Here is a 23397-nt window from a genome sequence, read left to right as displayed (position 1 = left end):
CACTAGTCCTGAAGAGGTAAGGATTAATCAAACTCCATTTTTATACTTTCCATATTGAATCTCTACTTGTGACTTTCTCATGGATTTATGAGTAAACCATGTAAGTCCTATCTTACTGCTATAGGTGCTGTTTTTAGCTTACTATTTCCTCCATATTTTTATAATGTTTACATATTTTTGGTAGAATATTGGTTCCCAAAATAAACTTATTCATCACAAGGTTTGAAGTTTGAAAACCAAATTTGACTAGATCTCCCAAAAAAAAATCATTTTTTTCATAGCTTTCTAATGTATGAATACACTATTAAATTAACATAAATTGAAAAATAAAAATCATTAAAATTCAAAACATATTTTTTTTTATATGATAACACTCAGAGAGTACATTCCAAATATCTTGACACAAAGGAAAATTTTCAATCATATCACTTTAAAACTTCTCATATTTTTCTGGTTATGGTGGGAACCTTCATTTCTACATTCTGTGCATAGCTCCTTGTAATTGCATTTAAAATAAGTCTTTCATATTAAAGGACTCGAAGCTATGATAAAAGACATCAAAACTCATATGTTGTTTTCTCTAGGGTTTTTTTTCTTCTGTTTTTTTTGTTGGGGGGGAGGGGGGAGGGTTCCTGTTGTTTTTCCTAGTTGTCATAGTCTTCCGATGTTCATTTATTTTATTTTTATGTCAGTCTTCCTATTTTCCTTGTTTTGCTCAACAGTTCTACATGTGATCTGTGTTGATTTTAATGTACATATGCTTTTGTTTGTTCTCTATTGCAGGCAGAGCATTAAATTTTTGTACAATGGGAAAAATGGTTGGCAGGTTAGGGCTGAAAGGAAACATGGTTTTCTTGGCATTAGTTTTTATTGTTTTCATTGATAGAGTTAATGGAAATATCAAACCAACAAAAAAAAATTCAGAAGATGATAAGAAGGTAGAGTTTCCCAATAGACCTCCAATCAAAAGCATTCAGGTACAGGTTTTTTTTTTTTCCCATTCTCTTACCAAAGTATTAGTTTTAATGTTATTTTAGTATTTTATAATGTTCATAACTGAAAAACTCTCCATTTTATCATGGTATAGCACATTAAAATGGTAGGCTATGAATCAATATATCACCAACTTTCACAAGGGTACAGTCAAATTTTTCCTCAGTGTGTGATATATTGAGAGATAAAATGCATAAACTTAGCTTCCATATTGCACTCAAATCAAGCCACACATCTTAAAACTTTTCCCTTTTTAATGGTGTAACTCTCATGCTTATTGCAGAGTGAAGATGGAGATATAATAGACTGCATTGAGATGCATAAGCAACCTGCTTTTGACCATCCTTCCCTGCAGAATCACATTATCCAGGTCTATATAATGGCATTGAGAGCCAAGAATTCAAATCTAAACTAAAAATGCATTTCTGTCATTATGAAATGGTGAAAATTAACTATATTGTTTACAATGCAGATGAAACCTAGTTATGATCCAATTATAGATACAACAATGAAGAAGGAAGACTCTTCTATGACTATTATATCCCAGTTGTGGCAGAGAAGTGGAAGTTGCCCTGTTGGAACAGTCCCCATCCGAAGGATTCAGAAACGTGACCACCTACTAGGGGCTAATTCTCTCCAGAAGTACGGCAGAAAAAGTCCATATGTTGTCCATGCTTCTAACAAAACAGAGAACCAAGAGATAAAGCATATCAAGACAAGAACCTCTTATTATCCACACGTCAATCGCTCAGTACGTCACACTCCTATGATTAAAGACATGAACATTGATGGTTTAAGAGTTCTCCTCTGAAATCAATTTTTTTGTATCTAATATTTTGTGTTACCTGTGTCGTTGATTGTGGATCAGGATGCACTACTTATTACTCAAGGTTACAACTATATAGGGGCTAAAGGAGACATTAATGTTTGGAATCCAAAAGTTGAATCTGATGATGAGTACAGTACAGCCCAAATATGGCTTAAAAATGGCCCTTCTTGTTGTTTTGAAAGTGTAGAGTCTGGCTGGGTGGTATGTATACATTGCTCAATAAATTTGTTTCAGTTAGATTGAAAATATATAGAGAAGATCTTGTTATGACCAAAGTTGGTGAAAAAGTACTACTTTTTCAGTAGAGATACTCTTATCAACTTGTCTTGTCTCTCATTTTGCCTGCTTACCTTATACCATATTAATTATCAATCTGCAAACTCTTTTGAATGTTTTCAGGTGAATCCAAGTTTATATGGAGACAGGCGAACACGATTATTTTCTTATTGGAGTGTAAGCCTCCTTAAACATAATGAAATGAAAAAATGGAGAAAAAAAAGTCCTCCTTTTAGCTACCATCACTGAAACTCTTTGAATGATGGATTGAAGCATGGATGGCTTCACAACCTGCAAGATTTTATATGATAGTTCACGAGGTTTAAGTCAAGCTCCTAAAACTAATTTATTTGCTTCATGTTGATTTGCTTTCTGTTTAAGGTTGATGCATCAAAGGAAACTGGTTGTTTTGACCTCGTCTGCTCTGGGTTTGTACAAACAAGCCATGAGATAGCACTTGGTGCCAGCATTGATCCTGTATCAGCAGAATTTGGTCCCCAATACGATATAGCTATTTACATCTACATGGTAAGGAATGGTGTTTCCTTTTGCTCTCTCTTTCTCTCTCTCTCTCTCACACACACACACATCTTTCTTCGACTTTTAATGTGATTTAGGATACAAACACAAGAAATTGGTGGCTGCAATATGGGGACGAGATCAACATAGGATATTGGCCTGCTGAGATACTCGGATTGTTGAAGCATAGTGCAACATATGTTGAATGGGGTGGTGAAGTCTACAGTTCTAAGATAGGGCACCCTAAACACACAGCCACAGCCATGGGGAGTGGAAATTTTGCTTGGGATCTGTTTGGCTCTGCAAGCTACATTACACACATTCGGATCCTAGACTACTCAATGTCACTGAAGTACCCTTCATGGGTTCATGCTTATACAGAGGAGGAGGATTGCTATACTGCACTATTTTATCAAAAGGGGTACATAATGGAGCCACAGTTCTATTTTGGAGGCCCTGGATGGAACCCTAGATGTCCATGAGATGATGAAAAATATAAAGACGTTCGTAGTTTTTCAGTCCCCAAATTTCCACCTTTGATGCTGAAATTGTTCCCAGATAGATACTGAGAGGGGGGATGTTTCAGATCTTATTTAATGTGGACAGGTTGTATAAAAAGTTTAGTAGTGTTGCTTGGAAGGAACAAATGGATGACTATTTTTTTTTTTAATTTCTAGTCAGGAAGGCTAAAACAGATAAGATTAGGGTGTTTGTCATGGTGGAGGTGATGGATGTTTTATTTAGGTTTTTACAATATGTTTTGGTTTTTCTTATCAAAAACAAAAAAAAAACCCAAAGACAATCGAACCAGTAATATCGACATCTCTAGGTTGCAAGCCTGCAAATGCTTGCTGTTCTTTCATGGTGAATATTAATGTTGGGTGCAATGGTGACTGAACTTTTAAATCTTTGAAAGGTATAAAAAGGGTTTCACTATAGCTTCATGATGGGCTGATCCTAGGTCAGTGCCGCCTATGCCTGCTCAAAGAAAATGGGGTTTAGGGTTGATCATGGATCTGACTTTAGCCCAACCCCTTGGGTTCAAATTCCATAGCTGGCCTTGAGCCAACCCAAACTTTACAGGCCCAATTCAAAATTTGATTTTGTTCTCTAATGGAGCAAAAAAAGTTTGGAAGGCATAAGAATAGGAGAAAGATTTTCTTCACCAACGGTAAAGGAAACATCCACGAATCTATCATCATTATTACTTCTCTTTATTTGTTGGCGGTCTGAATTGTCCTTCATTGTTCCCTTACACCCTTTCAAGCGCGTTGTAGTAGTCTCTTCCCCTACAACCACTATTTTTAGCTATATATGGAAAAGATAACAAGGTATTTTGACCATTTGATAGAAAATTTCTGGACAAACTATATTTCAAATTTGGGGTTCATCTCGACTATAATGGGTTTTCCCTTGCCTTTTTCATGGTCTTGTAGTTCAACCAGTCCGACTTTTTCAAACAACTTTCATAGTGCCCTAACAACATGGAGAAATCAAATCGATCTACAATATCATGCATAAATAGGTGATAACGTCGATAACGTGTTATTTGATTGCTAACTTAACTGCTAGGTGGCATTCTTAGAGAGCATGTAAGGAGGATTTCCTACAATGGGCATGTAATATCCTTGCCCCTTGAGAGTAAGTGCCTAGCGCACTTGGTAGAGTATGGAGCCACAGTTGGTAGAGTGTGGAGCGTTAAAGCCCATCCTACCAGGAGGTCTTGGGTTCAAGCCTCTTGGTAGAGTGCGGAGCGTTAAAGCCCAATATATAGCTTAAGGTGGTTGTTGTGGATTTCTTGTCCGATACTGTACACAAGTGTTTTCACATCCAAATGGATCTAGCATTTCTTTTTTAACCCAGTTTTACTTAACCCATGGTAAAAAGAGATTATCCTCATCATGGAGATCTGACCCTTTGATTAGCATAGTAAAGGTTATTATTGACACTATACAGCAAGGGCTGAGAGTAAATGATAAGACGGAGTCCAATCACAGGGTCACATCACCAGTGGTGAAGGAATTCTTTCTTGTCAACGGGTGAAGGAAAACTTAATCTTTTCTTTTTAGCTGAAAGCCTAGAAGAAACAGGTTTTTTGGGCATCACATCACATTATTCTTGTGAATTTATAGCAATAAGAATAAAGGTAAGTCGCATGTGAAATTGGGCAGTTTGTCATTGCATTAGTATTTTTTCTTTTGCTTGAGTTAGGTAGAGCAAGTAGTTTTGGTGGTTCTCACTAATCCTGAAAAGGTAGTATTAATCAAACTCCATTTTTGTACTTTCCACAGGGAATCTCTACTTGTGACTTTCTCATGGATTTATGAGTAAACCATATAAGTCCTGTCTTATTGCTATAGGTGCTGTTTTTAGCTTACTAATTCCTCCATATTTTTTATACTGTTTACATATTTTGGGTAGAATATGAACTTATCCATAGTCTGGTTCACAAGGTTTAAAGTTTGAAAATCAAATTTGACTAAAATTTTTGAAATTTTTTGGCTATGTGGTCATTTTTCCTTCTAGTTGGCTATATTGGAACAAAATCTAATAGCTTTGAGTACAATGTATGTATTATTTGACTTCTACTATTGTTCATAAGAAAAACATATCATTGTATATTGAATTATTTATCAATATAAATATGAATATTTTATGTTTTTCATAGCTATTTTATGTATGAATACAATATTAAATTCATAGAAATTCAAACATATAAAAATCATTGAAATTCAAACATATTTCGTTTCATATAATAACCAAATAAAATTCATATTACAGAGACTACACTCCAAACATCTTGACACAAAGGAAAATTTTCAATCACTTTAAAACTTTTTCCTTGGCTACAACCTTTTTTTATTTGATTTTAGGCCCGAACTTCTGGTTATGGTGGGAAACCTCATTGCTACATTTTGTGCATAGCTCCTCGTAATTGCATTTTAAATAAGTCCTTCAGATTAAAGGACTCTAAGCTATGATATAAGGCATATCAAAACCCATATGTTGTTTTCTCTGGGTTTTTTTCTTCTTTTTTTTTTTTTTGGGTTCCTTTTGTTTTTCCTAGTGGTCATAGTCTTCCATTGTTCTTTTTTTTTTTATGTCAGTCTTCCTATTTTCCTTGTTTTGCTCAAAGTTCTACTTGTGAACTGTGTTGATTTTAATGTACTCATGCTTTAGTTTGTTCTCTATTGCAGGCAGAGCATTAATTTTTTATACAATGGGAAAAGGGGTTGGCAGGTTAGGGCTCAAAGGAAAAATGGTTTTCTTGGCACTAGCTTTTATTGTTTTCATTGATAGAGTTGATGGAAATATCAAACCAACAAAGAAAAATTCAGAAGATGATAAGAAGGCGGAGCTTCTCAATAGACCTCCAATCAAAAGCATTCAGGTACAGGTCTTTTGTCCCACGAAATTTTTATTTTCAATGTTATTCTAGTAGTTTTAGTATTTTATATTGTTCATAACTGAAAAACTCACCATTGTCATCATGGTATTGCACATTAAAATGGTAGGCTATGAATCAAATATCACCAACTTTCACAAGGGTGCAGTGAAAATTTTCCTTTAGTGTGATATATTGAGAGATAAAATGCACAAACTTAGCTTCCATTCTCTTCATTGTTGATGACTTGGGATATGTGGAGATCTAAGATAAGTCAAAAAATATATGCCATCCATGCACTCAAATCAAGCCACACATCTTAAAAGTCAAAACCTTTTTTTACCTAAGTAATGCTGCAACTCTCATTCTTGTTGCAGAGTGAAGATGGAGATATAATAGACTGCATTGACATGCACAAGCAACCTGCTTTTGATCATCCTTCCCTGCAGAATCACATTATCCAGGTCTATATAATGCCAATTGAGAGGACAAAAATTTAAATCTAAATTAAAAATGCATTGTTGTCATTATGCAATGGTGAAAACTATATTGTTTACAATGCAGATGAAACCTAGTTATGATCCAATTATAGATACAACAATGAAGAAGGAAGAATCTTCTATGGCTGCAATATCTCAGTTGTGGCAGAGAAGTGGAAGTTGCCCTGTTGGAACAGTCCCCATCCGAAGGATCCAGAAACGTGACCGCCTACTCGGGGCTAATTCTATCCAAAAGTACGGCCGAAAAAATCCGTATGTTATCCGTGCTTCTAACAAAACAGAGAACCAAGATATTAAGCATATCAAGACAAGAACCTCTTATTATCCACACGTCAATCGCTCAGTACGTCACACTCCTATGACTAAAGACATGAACATTGATGGTTTAAGAAGAGTTTTACTTTGAAATCAATTTTTTTATCTAATTTTTGTGCTACCTGTGTCCTTGATTGTGGATCAGGATGCACTACTTCTTACTCAAGGTTACCACTGTATAGGGGCTAAGGGAGACATTAATGTTTGGAATCCAAAAGTTGAATCTGATGATGAGTACAGTACAGCCCAAATATGGCTTAAAACTGGCCCTTCTTCATGTTTTGAAAGCATAGAGTCTGGCTGGGTGGTCAGTATACATTACTTAATAAGTTTGTTTCAGTTAGATTGAAAATATATATATAAGGAAGATCTTGTTGCAACCAAAGTTGGTGAAAAAGAACAACAGTAGAGAAACTCTACCAACTTGTCTTGTCTCTCTTTTTGCCTGCTTACCTTATACCGTCTTAATGTATAATTCCAAGTTTTGTATTTATCTCCTAACAGGTAAACCAGATACAATTATCAATCTGCAAATTCTTTTGAATGTTTTCAGGTGAATCCAAGTTTATATGGAGACAGACAGACACGATTATTTTCTTATTGGACTGTAAGCCTCCTTAAACATAATTAAGTGGAAGAAAAAAATCCTCCTTTTTGCTACCATCACAGAACTCTTTGGATGATGTGTTGAAGCATGGATGGCTTCGCAACCTGCAAGCTTTTATATCATAGTTCACGAGGTTAAAGTCAAGCTCCTAAAACTAATTTATTTGCTTCATGTTGATTTGCTTTCTGTTTAAGGTTGATTCATCAAAAGAAACAGGTTGCTTTGACCTCGTCTGCTCTGGGTTTGTGCAAACAAGCCATGAGATAGCGCTTGGTGCCAGCGTTGATCCTATATCTGTAGAACATGGTCCCCAATACTATATAAGTATTTACATCTTCAAGGTAAGGAATGGTGTTTCCTTTTGCTCTCTCTCTCTCTCTCTCTCTCTCTCTCATTTTTCTTCCACTTTTAATGTGATTTAGGATACAAACACTAACAATTGGTGGCTGCAATATGGGGACAAGATCAACATAGGATATTGGCCTGCTGAGATACTCGGATTGTTGAAGCAAAGTGCAACATATGTTGAATGGGGTGGTGAAGTCTACAGTTCTAAGATAGGGAACCCAAATCACACAACCACAGCCATGGGGAGTGGACATTTTGCTTGGGATCTGTTTGGCTCTGCGAGCTACATTACACATATTCGGATCCTAGACTACTCAATGTCACTGAAGTACCCTTTATGGGTTTATGCTTCTTCAGAGGAAGAGTATTGCTATAGTGCACTATTTTATCAAAGGGGGTACATAATGGAGCCACAGTTCTATTTTGGAGGCCCTGGATGGAACCCCATATTATGTCCATGAAATGATGAAAAATATAAAGACGTTCATAGTTTTTCAGTCTCAAAATTTCCACTTTTGATGCTATGGAATAGGAAGCTTGTTTGATGTAGGTTCACTATTTCTTCTTTGTTCTGCAGTTTCTGTGGAGTGGGGTTAAACTTTAAACTATTAAACATACATTTTCCCTTAAATATTATTAGTTGATGATCTCATGGACATGGTGATCAAAGCTCAGGCCTTCTCTCTTGCAAATGGAAATTTGTCACGTTCGAATGACCAAATGGGTTGCAGAGCCTCTCTCTATTGCTCTTTCTCCCGTCGCATTTTATCCCACCATAGACCTGAACTCAGGATACAGAAGAAATATTACGTTTAACCTCTAATAATTGAGTAAATCTCCTTCCTTTGAAGCTGGTTAATTGACTTGAAAGATTAGTAATTAATTATAAATCCATAGCTACCTTTCCTAATGAATGATTCTATAGGTTTCTCCATTCCATCGCCAAGCTACATAATGTACACCTCTGGACTATATTTGGTAGTTTCAATAAATTATTCACACCTCAGACACAACAGCATTAAGGAGAGAGCTGTAGCTTGTGTGCAATTAATTTTCTTCTCTAAGTGTCCTAGTTAATTAGGGGGTGTTATAACTTCCAATGCTACCTATGCTCAAAATCCTAGGCATTAATGTACAACTTACTCTTCTCTGTCCTACATCCTATGTTTTTATTAGCCACTTGCAACTGCAAGATGGTTAGGCATCTCAGAAAGACTACTAAGGTTGCAACTGGAAATGAATCTATTTATTTGATTAAATTTTTTGAAGGTTTTATTGAGTCTGGCAAATTTTCTTGAAGATTTGACAGAGTGAAGACAGCATTGTAATCAACTGTGTTGATATCTACAAGCTACCTACATTTATCATCCTTTGCTTAGGAGCCACATAATACAGGTTTCCCCTTTCTTCGTTATGACACGTTCTTAAGTTGCTGCTACATACATGGTCTCAAAAGTACCATCTTGATTCACATTGGACTTTATCTACTATATATGAATCAGTATTGTTACCTGCACTAAGTCAAAAAAAAATTTAGACCAATGGTTCATTATAAGAATCTTTTGTGAACTCTAGCTACTTTGCTGTTTACCATAACTAAAATTACTTAACTATAATTCTTTTCTGGTTTAACAGACCCACATCACACCCGAATATGAAAAAAGTGGAGAACTCTCCAGTCAAGATCACATAAGTAAGATGCCCAGAAGGATCAATACCCATTCAAAGGACTCTGTAATAATACTATAACCTGAAAAACCATCACCTACGATAGGAGGGGAGAAGAAGAAGAAGAAGGTGAAAGAGGAGAATACAATGGAGAAGAAGACGAGAGAGCTAAGGCCACAATAGGATTCGGAATGAAGTCTATCGTGGTCTAGTCCCACCACTTATATCGTATCATGAAACCTACTGATGCAGCTCCAAGAAGGAAGAAGAAGAAGAAGAAACCTTGAACTTAGGGTTTGAATAGGGAGCCGTAGCCTAGGAGTTATATTTTCATACTTAGTTTATTTTTATGTTTTTTAGATTGAACCGGGTTGAAATTGGTTGCATCCAATTGGTTCAATGGGTCCAATGGGTTTAATTTAAGTGAAGAGCTCCTATTGGCTAATGGGAAATCTTCTTTTAAATTAATTGTTTAAGTTAGAGTCTTTTAATTTAAGTTAAGTAGGGGTAGTTAGGACATTTTAAGTTTTAAATTAGTCCAATTAGATTTAAACCTCTCCCTTCCACGATTTTGTGAAGGAGAGGCCTTTAAGTTGCAATAGGATTTGGCCTTAGGCTTTTATTATAAATAAGAATATCGTGGGAGGCTCCCCCACAATAGATTTGAATTAAAAACACTGATTTCGTGACTGGTTACTGCTGCTGCTCCTTGCTCTCAAGAGTTTATGCATCCTTGTGGTTCTATCAAGGTGGAAGGGTGGGTGGAATCCTGCGACTCTTTACGCCGGGACGGCTGGGAGGATTTTTCTTCGAAGGTGGCTTCATCCTTCAACCATTCAAACTGCTGTTAGAGGATTCGAGAGTGAGTTTGAATTTATTATTTTCTGTTTATCCTTTCTTCCCTTCCCCAATCAATTCCTTTTCTCTTCTGTCCTATTTTCATAAACCCTAGAAGACTCTAAACTCTGATTCAGATCTGCTCCTCCATTGGAATCTGATCAGATTTGGACCATAACTTTCCCTCATCACCATCTCCACTCGACCCTAGCTGCTGCCCATTCTGTCCATCCAAACCCTAAGATCCCTCTTCTCCATTGACCCTAAAAACCCTAATTTTCTGCTGGGACACATTCAGCCATCAGAAACCTTCCATATTGCAACCGAATCTTCCCCCTAGCCCCTCTAACAGTCGACCTTAACCCCTGCCCCTAAATCCTACTTTAAACCATAATTTTAGTTGTTTTTCCTCATTACAAAACCCGAAACCCTAACCCTAAATCTGCAGAATTTTGAAACCTAACCAAATCCAGATATTTTTATATCATAATGACCCTCTAAACCTGCAGATTAAAACCCTATAAACCCCATTCCCAAATTCCCATCCTAAACCCTAATTTTGCCCTAAAACAGCCCCTAATCAGCCCTAAACAGCAGGCTTACGCTAAGCTTGGTTCTACTTGGTTCCTAGTGGGATTAATTCCTATTCTAGGACTACATTACCTACTCTCTAAGTCTAATTACAACAAGGACAACTTATTGTAAATAACAAAGACTAAAAGCAAAACTAAAACTCAACATCAAACTCTAAGACTCACCCCACAACTCAACAAAGGGACACCCCCCCCCCCCCTTATGATACACTTTAACAGATTCAACCATACAATCTTCCTAGTTCAACCTACTTAAGAAGTGACAGAAGTCACAAGTCCTGCAACTTTCCAGGTTTACCAGATTTCGCTCATGAGGTAGCTATTGAAACTGTTTGTTCATTGCCATTTGTATAGATTCTCAGTAAATGTATCTGATTTAATCAGGGAACTCCAATTTATTCTCTTCTCTTGGTGTGTATATATGGACTAGCATGTGATAGTTTATCTGATTGGAGATAAATACCATGGAGCACATGCCGGCATAAACATATGGCACCCAAAAGTGAGGACTGGTGAATTCAGCCTTTCTCAAATCTGTGTTGTTTCTAATGAATTAGACATGCCATTGCTGAAGCTGGATGGATGGTAGACCTCCTTATTTTCATGTTCATGCATCTTTGTAGATCATGGTGTCGTCTAAGCAATTTTTCTTCTTTCTTGTTGTGGCAGTTTGTGTATGTCAATATCTTCAAGAGTTCAAGGCATGTTTGCAACAGTAATTCTTTTTTAAAGTTCTCTGAAAACCAAAAAGAAACACAGTTGGAAGAAAATTTAACATAATAACAACCAGTTAAGAAAATTAAGCAATTGAAATTACTCACAAGAATAGAGTTAATTGAGCTCTCATAAGTATGTGAAAGAAAAGTTACAACAGCAAGGGAAGAAAAACGTGTATATTTCATGGCTCAAAACCTACCAAAATGTACACTTGCATAAGTCCTGTTTTTCAATCATTGATTTGAATAACTATTACCATTTTCAAGATGACATGGATTTCACATTTGTTCACAAATTCAAGCAGATTTTGAAACCTTGTTTTTGTTGTGTTTAAATGTCTTCAATTTCAACTCCAACTCAAATTTAATATCCTCATGGCCAAAAAAATTGATTTCTACGTTAAAATAGTAATAACAAATAATGATATGTTTCAGGACAAATGAAGCAGCAAATTAGTGGATCCAACTGCAAGACAAGCTTTGCAGATACTGACCTGGCTTTAACAGGTTTAGCAGATGGTGCCTCCATGGGGAAAATTATCCTCTTCAATTCCCTAATGCTCGGCAGTGCGGCAGTGCTAGGTGGAGATGCCGACATGTGGCAGCTCGGACATCCAACGGTCCGAGCTCATTGACTATGTTGAGCTCGGACCATTGGATGTCCTAGCTGCCACTTGTCGGCATCTCCACCTCGCACTGCCGAGCTTTAGGAATTGGAGAGGATAATAATCCGCCTCCATGGTGTATTGGAGTAGAGAGATCATAAATACACATTCAGAAGGCCATCATACAACTCAGGTGGGCTTAGTTTAACCTCTGGATATTTATGGTAATAAAGGACGAGCCATGAAGAACAGTAGATTAACAACATAACCATTAGATGAAATAAATGTTCAGTATAAAGACTTCAGATATTCTTGTTTGTAAGACAGTTACTAATGACAGTGACAGATTTTAATGACCCAATGACAGTCTATTACATTTGGGGACTTGCTCATGATCAGACTGACAGAAAGAGGTAAGCCCACTCATCCTTCTATCATCAAAATACATGGGCATGTCATTCCATAATTTGAAACTAAATATAAAAGGCTCCTAAAACATGAGTTCATATAGGTAGTGCACATCTCATAGCCGATAGCTCAAGATTAATTAGGTATTTAAGTTCAATAAGGACCTGCCTTTCCAGTTGGTGAAGTTCAGGAGTTGGGAAGAGCTGAAGAGGTTACAGTCACTGCTCGTAGTCGTCAAAAAGAAGGGTTGCATTGTTTATTTACTTCTCTCTAGCAGTAAATTCTCAGGTAACAATGAACATTTACTTCATTAATAAAGGAGCTCAAGGTAGCTTTTCCCCGTAAAAATACATCAATTGATACAACCCACAATGGTTTTCTCAGTATAAACCTGTTCATGTAATAGCGTCCTGACATCAGAAAATGACCCCCAAAAAAATGACAAACGCAACAGTTTCTTGCCTAAAAAAATAAGTTACTTAAACTATGTGCAACGAACTGTTGATTTTACATTTAAATGCTGTCCTTATGGCAACACTTTGATTGACCATCTAAACATTAAGATACAAAAGGGAAAAATACCAGTTTTGTTTTTTCAATCTTTCAGAAGGAATATTTACAATAATATAAAATATTATCAGATTATAAACAAAACCCAGTCATCAAACTACCAAGCACCTCAAAAAGGAATCAACAACATGATCAAGCGCCAAATCAAATTGGATCAGCTCAAGATTTTTCTTTATCGCCAATGATTAGTCATGGGGTCATGGGATTTGGGCTGGAGATAAATATCAGATCATGCACTAAACAGAATCATATTGCTGCCTTTCTTTCTGTATGGACCGGAAAATCCGTGCCACCGACTCAGTTGCAGATCTGGAGTTGTATGGTGCAACCTTGATCACTCGGATCTGTTGGTCGCTTCTGTGAACCTGGGGATGTCGATCAGAAATCTGCACAGCTGGAGCCATGGGAAAGAGCGGGAGAGTATCCCTTTCATCTACATGTCCTGGCCCTGCTCCTGGTGCCCTCTCACTTGGACTGCTTGCCGTACTCCCTTGTAATTCACTATCTTTGGATCTTTCAAACTTCCACATACCACTATCAACAGCTGATCTTTGTTGGTGCATGTTGAAGTTGGCCTCCCCTGTTAACTGTTCTGCTTGCCCATGCAGCCAAGCACCTAGGCTTGCCTGTTCAACAGCTGCGGCAGACATAACTGAACTCATGACTGGAATACCATACGTCGGGAAGTAGGTCTGACCAACTGGAGGAGTGCCAGGAAGAATACTTTTCCCTTGGTGAGTAGCTGGAACTCCATATGCAGAATTTATGAATTTTCCAGCCACTGGAGGTAGGCTTAGAGGCGCACAGCCTCCATATACTTGTGCCATGAAACCAGGAGGAGGAGGACAAGGCCCTGTATATGGCTTGTAGACAAGACCTTCAGACGGAGAGAGAAAGGGAACCAACCATTGATTCCCTGGAGGTGGATGGAAACACCAAGGACCCATAATACTATCAGTAACCACAGGTACTACTGGTGGATTTCTAGAATATGGCCCAAAGCTGGAATGTTGACTAACAATTCCCCTGTTGATATCATTGTCTAGAGAAGGAACAGTAGGCTCCCCAACTGCATTCTCAGCACATTCAGTACTACAGTTTGGCTTTTGACAATCAGCTTTTGGCTCAACATTCTGCTGTGGTGGTTTCAGAACATGCTCAGAAGGCAGCTTCTTTGTTGGAGACACCATTAAAGAAAGTTTGGCCAGATAATGGTTATTCTCAAGCAACAGATGTGGCGAACCAGCAATCAATCTCTGAACCTGTTTGAATATCAAGGATTAAAACTTCCTTTTCTTCTAGACTAACCTAAAACGTTTTATGAATCTGAAATGCATGCATCACAGTAAAGAAAAGGAGGTAGTAGAATGTTATGTAGGTCAATAACAGCTTACCTTTATTAATCGATGCAACTCAAACACTTGAACAGCAAACACCCTTTGTTGACTGAAAGTGGTAAGAGAAGTGTCACATCAAAAACTTTACATGAAACTCTTGGAAAAAGAGGGGGGGAGAACCAAAAGCTATGATATACAGGTAATTCAAAAACAAATCAGTTGCATTTCATGGGCAAGACAAAGATTTAACACACTTTGAAGCACTACAGAATCATAAATCTATAAGTCAGACACCACACAAAAACAAAAAAGAGCAAGAAGAATATAAAACAAAACATTCCCTTGCAGATGCATGTTTAAGATTAGATGAAGCACAACAATTAAGATTGCTGAAGGCACATTCCAAAGGGATTCACAATAATTCTTGACAACAGAACCTCAACATTATGGGCAAATAGAGCATGAACAACCTGGCAGCAGAAATAATATTTCAGCAAAACAAGGAAGCACATCTCCTCTGGATGCAGTATTGACTGCAAAAGGAAGATTCTAAATAGCATTCGGATGTACTGCAATATGAGTTAATGCAAACCATAAGCTTCAAGGGGCAAGTAGCTGGAGAAAATGAAGAACCAATTGTTCTTCCCAGAAAATATCCATACTAGCCGAAAAATATGATTATGAATTCCAGGACCATTAAATAGCAAAATACCAGCAAATCCTATGAACAATAAACATAATGCGCTGCTTAATCAATTCTTAACAGTTGATTATGTGACACAAATAAATGTGCTCCCATTAATCACTTCACTGGAAATACTGTTTTTATAGACAAAGCATCTAACTGTTCCATGATTGATACCTAAGAAGACATGAAACAAAAATAATTTCCTACTCAAAAGAAAATTCACTGACAAAGAAATCTAAGAAAGAATACATAATGGAAAAAATAAAAATAAAACCAATCATTCTGGAATGTGGATGGTATTTCTATAATATAATGTGATGATCTGAATCTTATCCAATGGGTTTCATCATTGGCTTGTTACAAAAGCAGACTAACTTCATGTAAAGCATTTCATGGATCCTGCATCCATAAATGACTGGTTGCAATCAAACAGCAAACTCATGCAGTAACCCACAACCTCCCCAACTCCCCCCGGGCAGGGTGTTTGCTGTTCTTTCGGCTTTTCACCCTCCATAGAATGCTTTACTGTATCTCATAGAACAATGGATTCCACCCGAGTGTTTTCCTTTTCCTTTTGTTTCTTTTTCACAAGTTTCCCCTGAAAATTAACATTGTCAGGACCAACAGAATTGCAATCTTTGATGACTACATGAGCACTTGTAGTCTGTGTACTTCAACATGATCACCAAATCAAAAATATCACAATTCTGGACTGAATGCTAACTCACATGCAGCAGTCTGAAATGATGTATCATTACATTCAGTACTGTTGAGATATGAAAATATCATCAACCTACTGATGGCTCACCAACTACAAAATGATAGCCATCCTCATATGATGAGATATCTCCGAACCTAAAGGGTGAATGACTAGTTGGAAAGAAAATGAAAATAATAGAGAAAGGTATAATAGGTAATATGGCATATCAGAAGGATCCAAGACTTGATTCAGTGGTCTAAACCAAAAGGTAGTAGCATTAAATTGCTAATACTGTGTTTGCGGGTTCCAGCAACTGTAACATGTATTATAGCCTCAACCAACAGAAAACCTCCTAGGGTGATCCATTTCTAGAAAATAGGGAATGGGCTTCAGAAATGGAGTTTCACATAATGCATCACTCAAATAAATAAAGCTAAGTGATCATTTATCTACACTTAATTGCTTCAATTTCTCATATAGCAATCAACATGCAGAAACAGCATCAAGCAGTACAGACAAGGAAATTTTCATCTTTTTCATTCACTGTTCTACAGAAATAAATGACAAAATACAACATTTCGAAAAAATATGAGAATGCCCTTAAAGAATTTTAACATTAAGATAAAGATCAACAACGAATCACATAGATACATACAACTAGTTTATGACCACCAGGCTAACCCTTTAGCTACACCAATGTGCACATTGCCACATACTCTATTTATCTTCTTCAATCATTGCACAGAAAATAATGGGAAAATACAACATCTTGATAAAGGGTTAGAATATCCTTGAACAAAATAAACACAAAAGATCATCAATAAATCTCACATACAAGTGAAGCTCAATTGACTAGGCTACCCATTAGCAACACCAATATACAGATTGTCAGACTCATATTTTAAACCAAACATCTGATAAAGCTTGAAAATAAATATCCACCAATTCTATCCCAGTAGTGAGAATGCTACAGCAATTCCTGATGCCTATGCTACAGAATCTGAACATGTCAGTAGTCCCTTCCTCACTCTCAATTGTGAATGTCTCCTGCAATGGCCAAGGAATAAAATATTGTCCGAGATGACATGGATGTGTGGTCAGATGACACTTGAGAAAGGAAAAGGCATATGGCCCTAAATCCTTTCCCCCCAGCATGCCGCCTGACATAAACTTGTGTAAGTTTGAATGTGATGACAAACGTAAGTCACGGGAATAACAATGTATCTCCCCCAAATGCAGACTTATTTCAATTCTCAACTAGTTGTTAGAGCTCAGAAAAAGAAAAAGAAGATGGGAGAAAGAAATGGGTGAGAAGAAGACAGCATACAGTTCTTCATGGCTTCTTAGCTAAAAAATATTAACTAGACCAACTCTGACAAAGTGAAGAAAATTGACCTCTCCCACAACGGCTTGAGGAGGCCCAATAAAAACGGGATCTAAAGCAAAAACTGAAAATTAGAAGCAACATAACCTGGTGGCAATATTAAATGATTTGCAGTATACCTGCTGGTTTGTCACAGTATTTGGACTTAATGGCATTGTTTCAAAACCAAGATCATAGATACCAACCACGAGGCAGGTTGAGAGTTGAGACAATCCAGCTACATACATAGAATAGAAAAAGATATGATAATTTAAAAAATAAGAATATATTGAAAATAGAATGGAAGAACCGAAGAACCATTTATGCCATCACCAAAATCCCATCTCTTCTCCATCTCTGCAATTTACTTCACAAAATAACGGTGATTTTTCCCTTCCCTCTGCACAGTTTCCCCATATTTCAGTATTTACTGAGTTTGCGTACAAAACCAAACAGAGGCTCAGAATGGTCAGTTTCCCAGGCCATGCAGCGAGCTCAAGCTTCAAAGTTGCTTTTGACTTGTAAGAGGAAATCCCATCCTTCCTCAACAGGCCCCAAATCTATCCTTTATCAGTAAAGTAGGCTTCCTCTTTTTAGCCATGGAGTCATCTAGAGAGGGAAAACATAATCTGGAAGACCCCTTTATGATAGGGTAGGAAAAGATTAAAAAAAAAGGGGCATACCCAGTGCACAAGGCTCCCGCCAATGTGGGGTCTGGGAGGGTCATAATGTATGCAGCCTTACCCCTGTTTTTGCAGAGAGGCTGTTTCTAGACTTGAACCCGTGACCACTTGATCACAATAGAGCAACCTTCACCGTTGCACCAAGGCCCGCCCTCAGATTTGCATGGATGTAAAAATATAGAGCAGCCAATCCCACATTGCATGGATGTAAGCATAGTCTCCTCTGGAACATAGATCAAGAATTCGTCTCGAGTACAGGTTTCAACCTGACCAAAAAGTGAGTTGCGGTATTTTTTTATTTTTTTATTTTTTTTTTTTGAACTCGATGGCTGGTTTCGGTGGGTTTTAGACCTAGTTTGGTCATGAAAGTTGGTATACAACCTATTTTGGGCCATTTAATAACAATAGCACTATCAGATTTTGAAAGTCCAAATAGAAGTTTCACTTAGTGGGAAACCAGACAGACACTTATTTATGCCTAATATCTTGAATTTCATTTACTTAAGATATTATTCATACATAAGCAAACACCCCCTATTTGAATCCAATAAAAATAGTTAAAAAATCAAATTCCAAAAGGAAAAAAAGTCAACCCCCCAGTTCAAAAATAAAAATTGGATTTTCAGCGGTAGGTGCAATTTTCAACTTTCTAATGGTTTTTTCTCAAATCTAAAAATTTCATAAATCTTAATATGGTAAAACATTGCTAAAAATGAAATGTGCGGTAAAATATTCATTTGTTTTGATGTCCAAAAAAATATTTTCATTTAGAGCGATTTTGACAACATTCGCGAGCACCAAATTAAGTTTGACCAGTACATAACTCCTTCAATCATAGTTGTCACAGCGGGTAGGCGACCCAAGGCTGTGGAGAGGGTAAAAAATTAAAGCAACACTAAGTAGGCAGCCAAGGGGTCCAAGGCGCCCGCCTAGGCAACCAAGGTGCCCAAGTTGGCCAAAACGCCTGGACACCTAGGCGACGCCTTGACAACTATACCTTCAATATAAATCAAATTTAAGCAATCTTGGACTTGTTTCAAAAAGCTTTCCAACATGTCCAAGATTGCTTAAATTTGATTTATATTGCAGGAGTTATGTACCGGTCAAATTTAATTTGGTGTGCGCGAATGCTATCAAAATCTCTCTAAATGGAAATATTTTTTTGGACATCAAAACAAAGGAATATTTTACCTCACTTTTGGTTTTTAACAATATTTTGCCATATTAAGATTTATGGAATTTTTAGATTTGAGAAAAAATCCTGCATTAGAAAGTTGAAAATTGCACCTACCGCCGAAAATCCAGTTATTGATCTTGAACTAGGAGGTATTTGCTTATTTATGAATAATATCTTAAGTAAATACAAAAACATTTACTTAAATGATATTAGGCACAAATAAGTGTCTGTCCTGGTTTCTGGCATAAATAAGTGTCTGTATACCAAGGTTTGCATAGATAGGTGTCTGTATACCAAGATTTCCCACCGAGATGACCAAAACCATCGAAATCTTGCCTCTCGGTCGAGATCTGGTACTCATATAAAGGAGTTTGGGTTGAGATCTCGACCCGACCGAGATCTCGCTCGAGTTGGGGTAAAATATCATATCGATCTCCATCTCATCTCGAGGTCCTAAAAAAGTGAGATATTTGCAAGATCTCGCGAGTTTTAGTTCCATGCTTTGGAAGTGATTGGGAACAGACTCTTTCACTAGCATTCTGTATGCAACTGTATGGATGATAATTATTAGGTTTCTGATGAGCAATTTGCCATCTCGCTACCACCTGTGCTTTTCCCCTATACTGAAAGTTAAGGTCACTCAAAAAACATAAAAATCAAACACAGAAAGGAAACAATCTTTTTTTGTTTCTGAATTCTGATCCCTTTTCTTTTTTTCTTTTTTTTGTTTTGGGGGGGGGGGGGGGTTGGTGGGAGTTCAGATTTTATTAGTTATGTGAGGAATCATCAGGTACTTTGTGCCTTTTCCCTTTAACTTTCACATATTTTGTCATCATTTTTATACAAAAAAACAGTCTCATCTATGACACTGAACATCTTAGTAGAGCTAATCTAGTGATCAAACTAACATACAACAAAATTATAGAGATAAAAAGCTCTACACAGTACCAACTTCAAGAAAAATAAAGGGCGTACTCAGTGCATGAGGCTCCCACCACTGCGGGATCTGGGGAGGGTCATAATGTACGCAGCCTTATCCCTGGCTTTCGCAGAGAGGTTGTTTCCAGACTCAAACCCGTGACCACTTGATCACAATGAAGCAATCTTACCGTTGCACCAAGGCCCGAGAGAGTAACAGTCATTAAAAAAATACTATTAATTTAGTTTCATGTGCATCTCTGAGGCATTTGTTCACTATGTTCTGTTACTTACTTCATATGTCTGTCCTTTTCAAAAATTATCACACATAGAAATATGAATCATTTGATACATTTTCACTATTCGCCATTAAGGCTTCATTTTATGTCAACATGCAATGCCACGAAGTAAAATAAAGTACAGCATATATTTAACTTCACCTACATTATTTTACAGTATTAAGGTAGAAAGTAGTGGGTCCTATTGCAGAAGCTTATGTTCGTTGTTTTACTTCTGATGAAATACTCTATAATTAAAAATTGGGGAAGAATTCTCTGTCCGGGAGTGTGGCCCCTGCACTGGGAGAGCACGGGGGGAAGCATCAACAGGAGCGGGATTTCCGCCTTTCATTGGGGGCCAAGCGGTCATTTCGCCCCATCCTGTGTCTGGCACAGGCGCCACACTCCCGGACAGAGTCCTTTTCCCTTGAAAAATTTACATTCCTTTTTTCACTTCGGCACATTAACTAGGGCAGAATCAACAAAGTGAGGGCAGCATGAACGCTGAGAACAGAGAAAGCTTGAAATGCTAGAAGACTCTCAAAACAGAGATGGAAGAAGGGATCTATTTGTTAATGTTACTGCTCTGATACCATGTAACAGTATATGAGTAGTAAAACCAGAGAACCGAAGAGGAGAGGAGATGGGAGAGAAAGGGGGAGTGCCTAGAGAGCAGAAGTTGATACCTAGCACTCCTCCCCCCCCCCCCCCCAAAAGTCTTTATTTATAATAAACAGAGTACACAGCAATAGATTCCTATTACAAATAGGAATCAGAAATAGAAGCTAGCAACAACTCAAATACTAAATTAGAGACTAAACCTAAAACTCCGAAACACACTAGGACTCCAAGACATCAAATCTCGATAGAGGAAGATTCCCCCTATCGAGTTACATCACAATACACCCACATTACATTTAGTTACCAAATATGACACAAAATGCACATGCAATTATTGCAGTTTAAAGTTTAGCAAATTCAATTAGATTAAGCCAGTTATATTGTGCAGGTTGGGCTTTTAAAAAAAATTAAAAAAAAAAAAAGACAAATCATAATACACACAAACTATGGCAAGTATTCTTAGACTTGGTACAGATAAGATGTACTTGAAATTAACAATCATGTGGAGAACTCTAATTGAAATATCTACATTATCACCAACTACTGAAACAGTATGGTATTTCATTCTTAATCTTACTCTGTCATTGGTATGGGAATAAATAAAGGTACTTACTTGACAATTGCTCTTCTTGCTTTCCAGAAATGCGTCTGTCCAATCACTCCTACAACATCATCAGAGGATATCTCAAATGCCAATGTAGAGTCTACCATGGAGGTCTCAGAGGCATCATCATCTCTATCCACATCTCCCACTCGTAATGACCCATGTGCATTATCTTCATGGTAATCACTCCCATTTTCATCCTGATCAGGATTTCTGTGGCTATTTCCAGGTGATATTCTGGAACAGGGTTCACTTCTCACCCTAGTGATATTTCCCTTTTCCAACCCCACAGGCTCGACTGAAATTTCATCACCAAAGGCAGTGTTGCCTCGGACCAAGCCAGCTCTATATTCCTGTTGTACATATCGACCAGTATCACATACTCTTCCAATGTCATCCAGTGGACTACTTTGATGTTCTAGATTTTCAAATCCATCAGCATAGGTTAAGGGCTTGGCAACCTTTTTTCTAGTCAGTTGGTGCGATGCAGGCACTTCTGCGCACTCCCTACTCATGATAGACCCTTCTAGATTCTCCTCACTCTGGTTTTGTATTTGTTGACTTGACCTCATGTCTGTGGTGCTGGACCATTTTGAGTTCTTATCGCCAACATTCTGAGGTTGTCTTAACAAATTGCTAGTTGTAGCCGTAGGTTTCAGCGGACTGTTCATTGGGGAACGACCCTGGTTAGTGGGGCAGAAGGAAGCAAGTCTTTCCCCCTCCATCCTGGGCAGATCCTTATTAGAACAAGAAGCATCTTCTGGGTGGATAAAGGTAGGAACCTTTACATCGTCCTCATCAACAAGCTTCCTTTGACCAGAGTTCTTAGAGTTGGAGAAGTTGGGCAGTTGGAATGAATTGCACTCAGGAGTCGACAGCATATTCCCCGTAGCATCAGAAGTTCGATAATTTCCATTTTTCATGGATTTCCGCTCAAACACTGCCATTGATGCATTCAAATTCACGCCATCGGAAGAATAAGAATGAAGCTTCTCAGTCGAATGAGTAGGTGTGGGAGAAGGAACGTAATGGGGGGGAAAAACACTCCGTTCATTGCCTCCACCCTTAAGTCATAAATCACAATTAGTAATCAGAGATAACAGAAGGCCCTGATGCATAAAACTGCAAGGTTATTCAATAAAAAAACATCTAAGTTGCTCACATGATATATAAGCGCAGCGAACCAACAAACCACTCCTTTTGTTCCTCCTAAACTCTTCAAGAATAAAATGAAGCAGAAAATCATAGACAACAATTTACACTCATACTTGCTTCTAAAACCAAAAATTCCTCTAATTTGTTTGAAAGACATTCATAAACAGATGCTGGAGCAACTCAGAGATATTGGCATTCCTAAAAACACACACATAAAGGCACACAGAAAGCACATGAGTTCGAATGGAAAAAAAATATGGTAAACTCAAAGTAACATACAAACACAATCGCAATCAATCAAACCAATAACTATTCGTTTGAACTCAGCGAAGTAATATGACAATATCCCTTAATTAACCATAACCGACTACTTGCCCGCATGAATTCACGACCAAATAACAAAAACCCACAAAATTCTGAAACCCACCTGACCGGTGGACGTTGAAGGAACCACAGTGCTAGTGTTATCAGGCGGGAGGGGCAAAGTTGATGCCAACCAAGAATTGAACCTCTGAGAAGGTACACTGACTTGTTCATATAGGGCCATCTTGTTCCTCGGGGGTGCCCTTGGCCCTCTTTTCTCGGTATCATTAACATTGAGCCTCGGAAACAAAGGACTCATGTTCTTCTCCTCATCTTTTCCCTCCTTCATCCTCCCTCTCTTTCACGACTTCAACAAAAAAAAAAACCCAACTACACGAACC

At 37.6% G+C, this 23397-nt stretch overlaps 3 protein-coding genes across 3 annotated transcripts; 2 read left to right on the top strand and 1 right to left on the bottom strand.

The window, feature by feature from the left end:
* The first annotated feature begins 735 nt into the window (after nucleotides 1–735).
* LOC122655014 lies at nucleotides 736–3138 on the top strand. Its single transcript, XM_043849266.1, has 8 exons — nucleotides 736–977; nucleotides 1277–1363; nucleotides 1466–1744; nucleotides 1862–2023; nucleotides 2222–2321; nucleotides 2372–2418; nucleotides 2480–2626; nucleotides 2716–3138. The coding sequence occupies exons 1-8, from the start codon at nucleotides 816–818 to the stop codon at nucleotides 3097–3099; spliced, it is 1368 nt and encodes a 455-aa protein (XP_043705201.1). The 5' UTR covers nucleotides 736–815; the 3' UTR covers nucleotides 3100–3138.
* Nucleotides 3139–5739: 2601 nt separating this feature from the next.
* LOC122655013 lies at nucleotides 5740–8233 on the top strand. Its single transcript, XM_043849265.1, has 7 exons — nucleotides 5740–6008; nucleotides 6380–6466; nucleotides 6567–6845; nucleotides 6963–7124; nucleotides 7371–7424; nucleotides 7619–7765; nucleotides 7847–8233. The coding sequence occupies exons 1-7, from the start codon at nucleotides 5781–5783 to the stop codon at nucleotides 8231–8233; spliced, it is 1344 nt and encodes a 447-aa protein (XP_043705200.1). The 5' UTR covers nucleotides 5740–5780.
* A 5118-nt stretch (nucleotides 8234–13351) lies between these two features.
* On the bottom strand, nucleotides 13352–23397 carry LOC122653926 (ELF3-like protein 2). The gene is made up of 4 exons (XM_043847890.1): nucleotides 23121–23397; nucleotides 21548–22602; nucleotides 14564–14615; nucleotides 13352–14431 (listed from the first exon to the last, which is right to left on the bottom strand). The coding sequence occupies exons 1-4, from the start codon at nucleotides 23343–23345 to the stop codon at nucleotides 13406–13408; spliced, it is 2358 nt and encodes a 785-aa protein (XP_043703825.1). The 5' UTR covers nucleotides 23346–23397; the 3' UTR covers nucleotides 13352–13405.

The sequence above is a fragment of the Telopea speciosissima genome, chromosome 3 (assembly GCF_018873765.1).
Source record: "Telopea speciosissima isolate NSW1024214 ecotype Mountain lineage chromosome 3, Tspe_v1, whole genome shotgun sequence".
NCBI classification, from domain to species: Eukaryota; Viridiplantae; Streptophyta; class Magnoliopsida; order Proteales; family Proteaceae; genus Telopea; species Telopea speciosissima.
The sequence above is the reverse complement of the archived record's forward strand: the minus strand, read 5'-3'. Positions and strand labels throughout refer to the sequence as shown.

Excerpts from the sequence above, each read along its gene's own strand:
- LOC122655013 (XM_043849265.1), top strand. The coding sequence starts at position 5,781 with ATGTACTCATGCTTTAGTTTGTTCTCTATTGCAGGCAGAGCATTAATT. Across the intron at positions 7,125-7,370 it reads GCATAGAGTCTGGCTGGGTG|GTGAATCCAAGTTTATATGG; the intron begins GTCAGTATACAT and ends GAATGTTTTCAG. Across the intron at positions 7,766-7,846 it reads TAAGTATTTACATCTTCAAG|GATACAAACACTAACAATTG; the intron begins GTAAGGAATGGT and ends AATGTGATTTAG.
- LOC122655014 (XM_043849266.1), top strand. The coding sequence starts at position 816 with ATGGTTGGCAGGTTAGGGCTGAAAGGAAACATGGTTTTCTTGGCATTA. Across the intron at positions 978-1,276 it reads CTCCAATCAAAAGCATTCAG|AGTGAAGATGGAGATATAAT; the intron begins GTACAGGTTTTT and ends TGCTTATTGCAG. Across the intron at positions 1,745-1,861 it reads ATCCACACGTCAATCGCTCA|GATGCACTACTTATTACTCA; the intron begins GTACGTCACACT and ends ATTGTGGATCAG.
- LOC122653926 (XM_043847890.1), bottom strand. The coding sequence starts at position 23,345 with ATGAAGGAGGGAAAAGATGAGGAGAAGAACATGAGTCCTTTGTTTCCG. Across the intron at positions 22,603-23,120 it reads CTTCAACGTCCACCGGTCAG|GGTGGAGGCAATGAACGGAG; the intron begins GTGGGTTTCAGA and ends TTATGACTTAAG. Across the intron at positions 14,616-21,547 it reads GCAAGAAGAGCAATTGTCAA|TCAACAAAGGGTGTTTGCTG; the intron begins GTAAGTACCTTT and ends TACCACTTTCAG.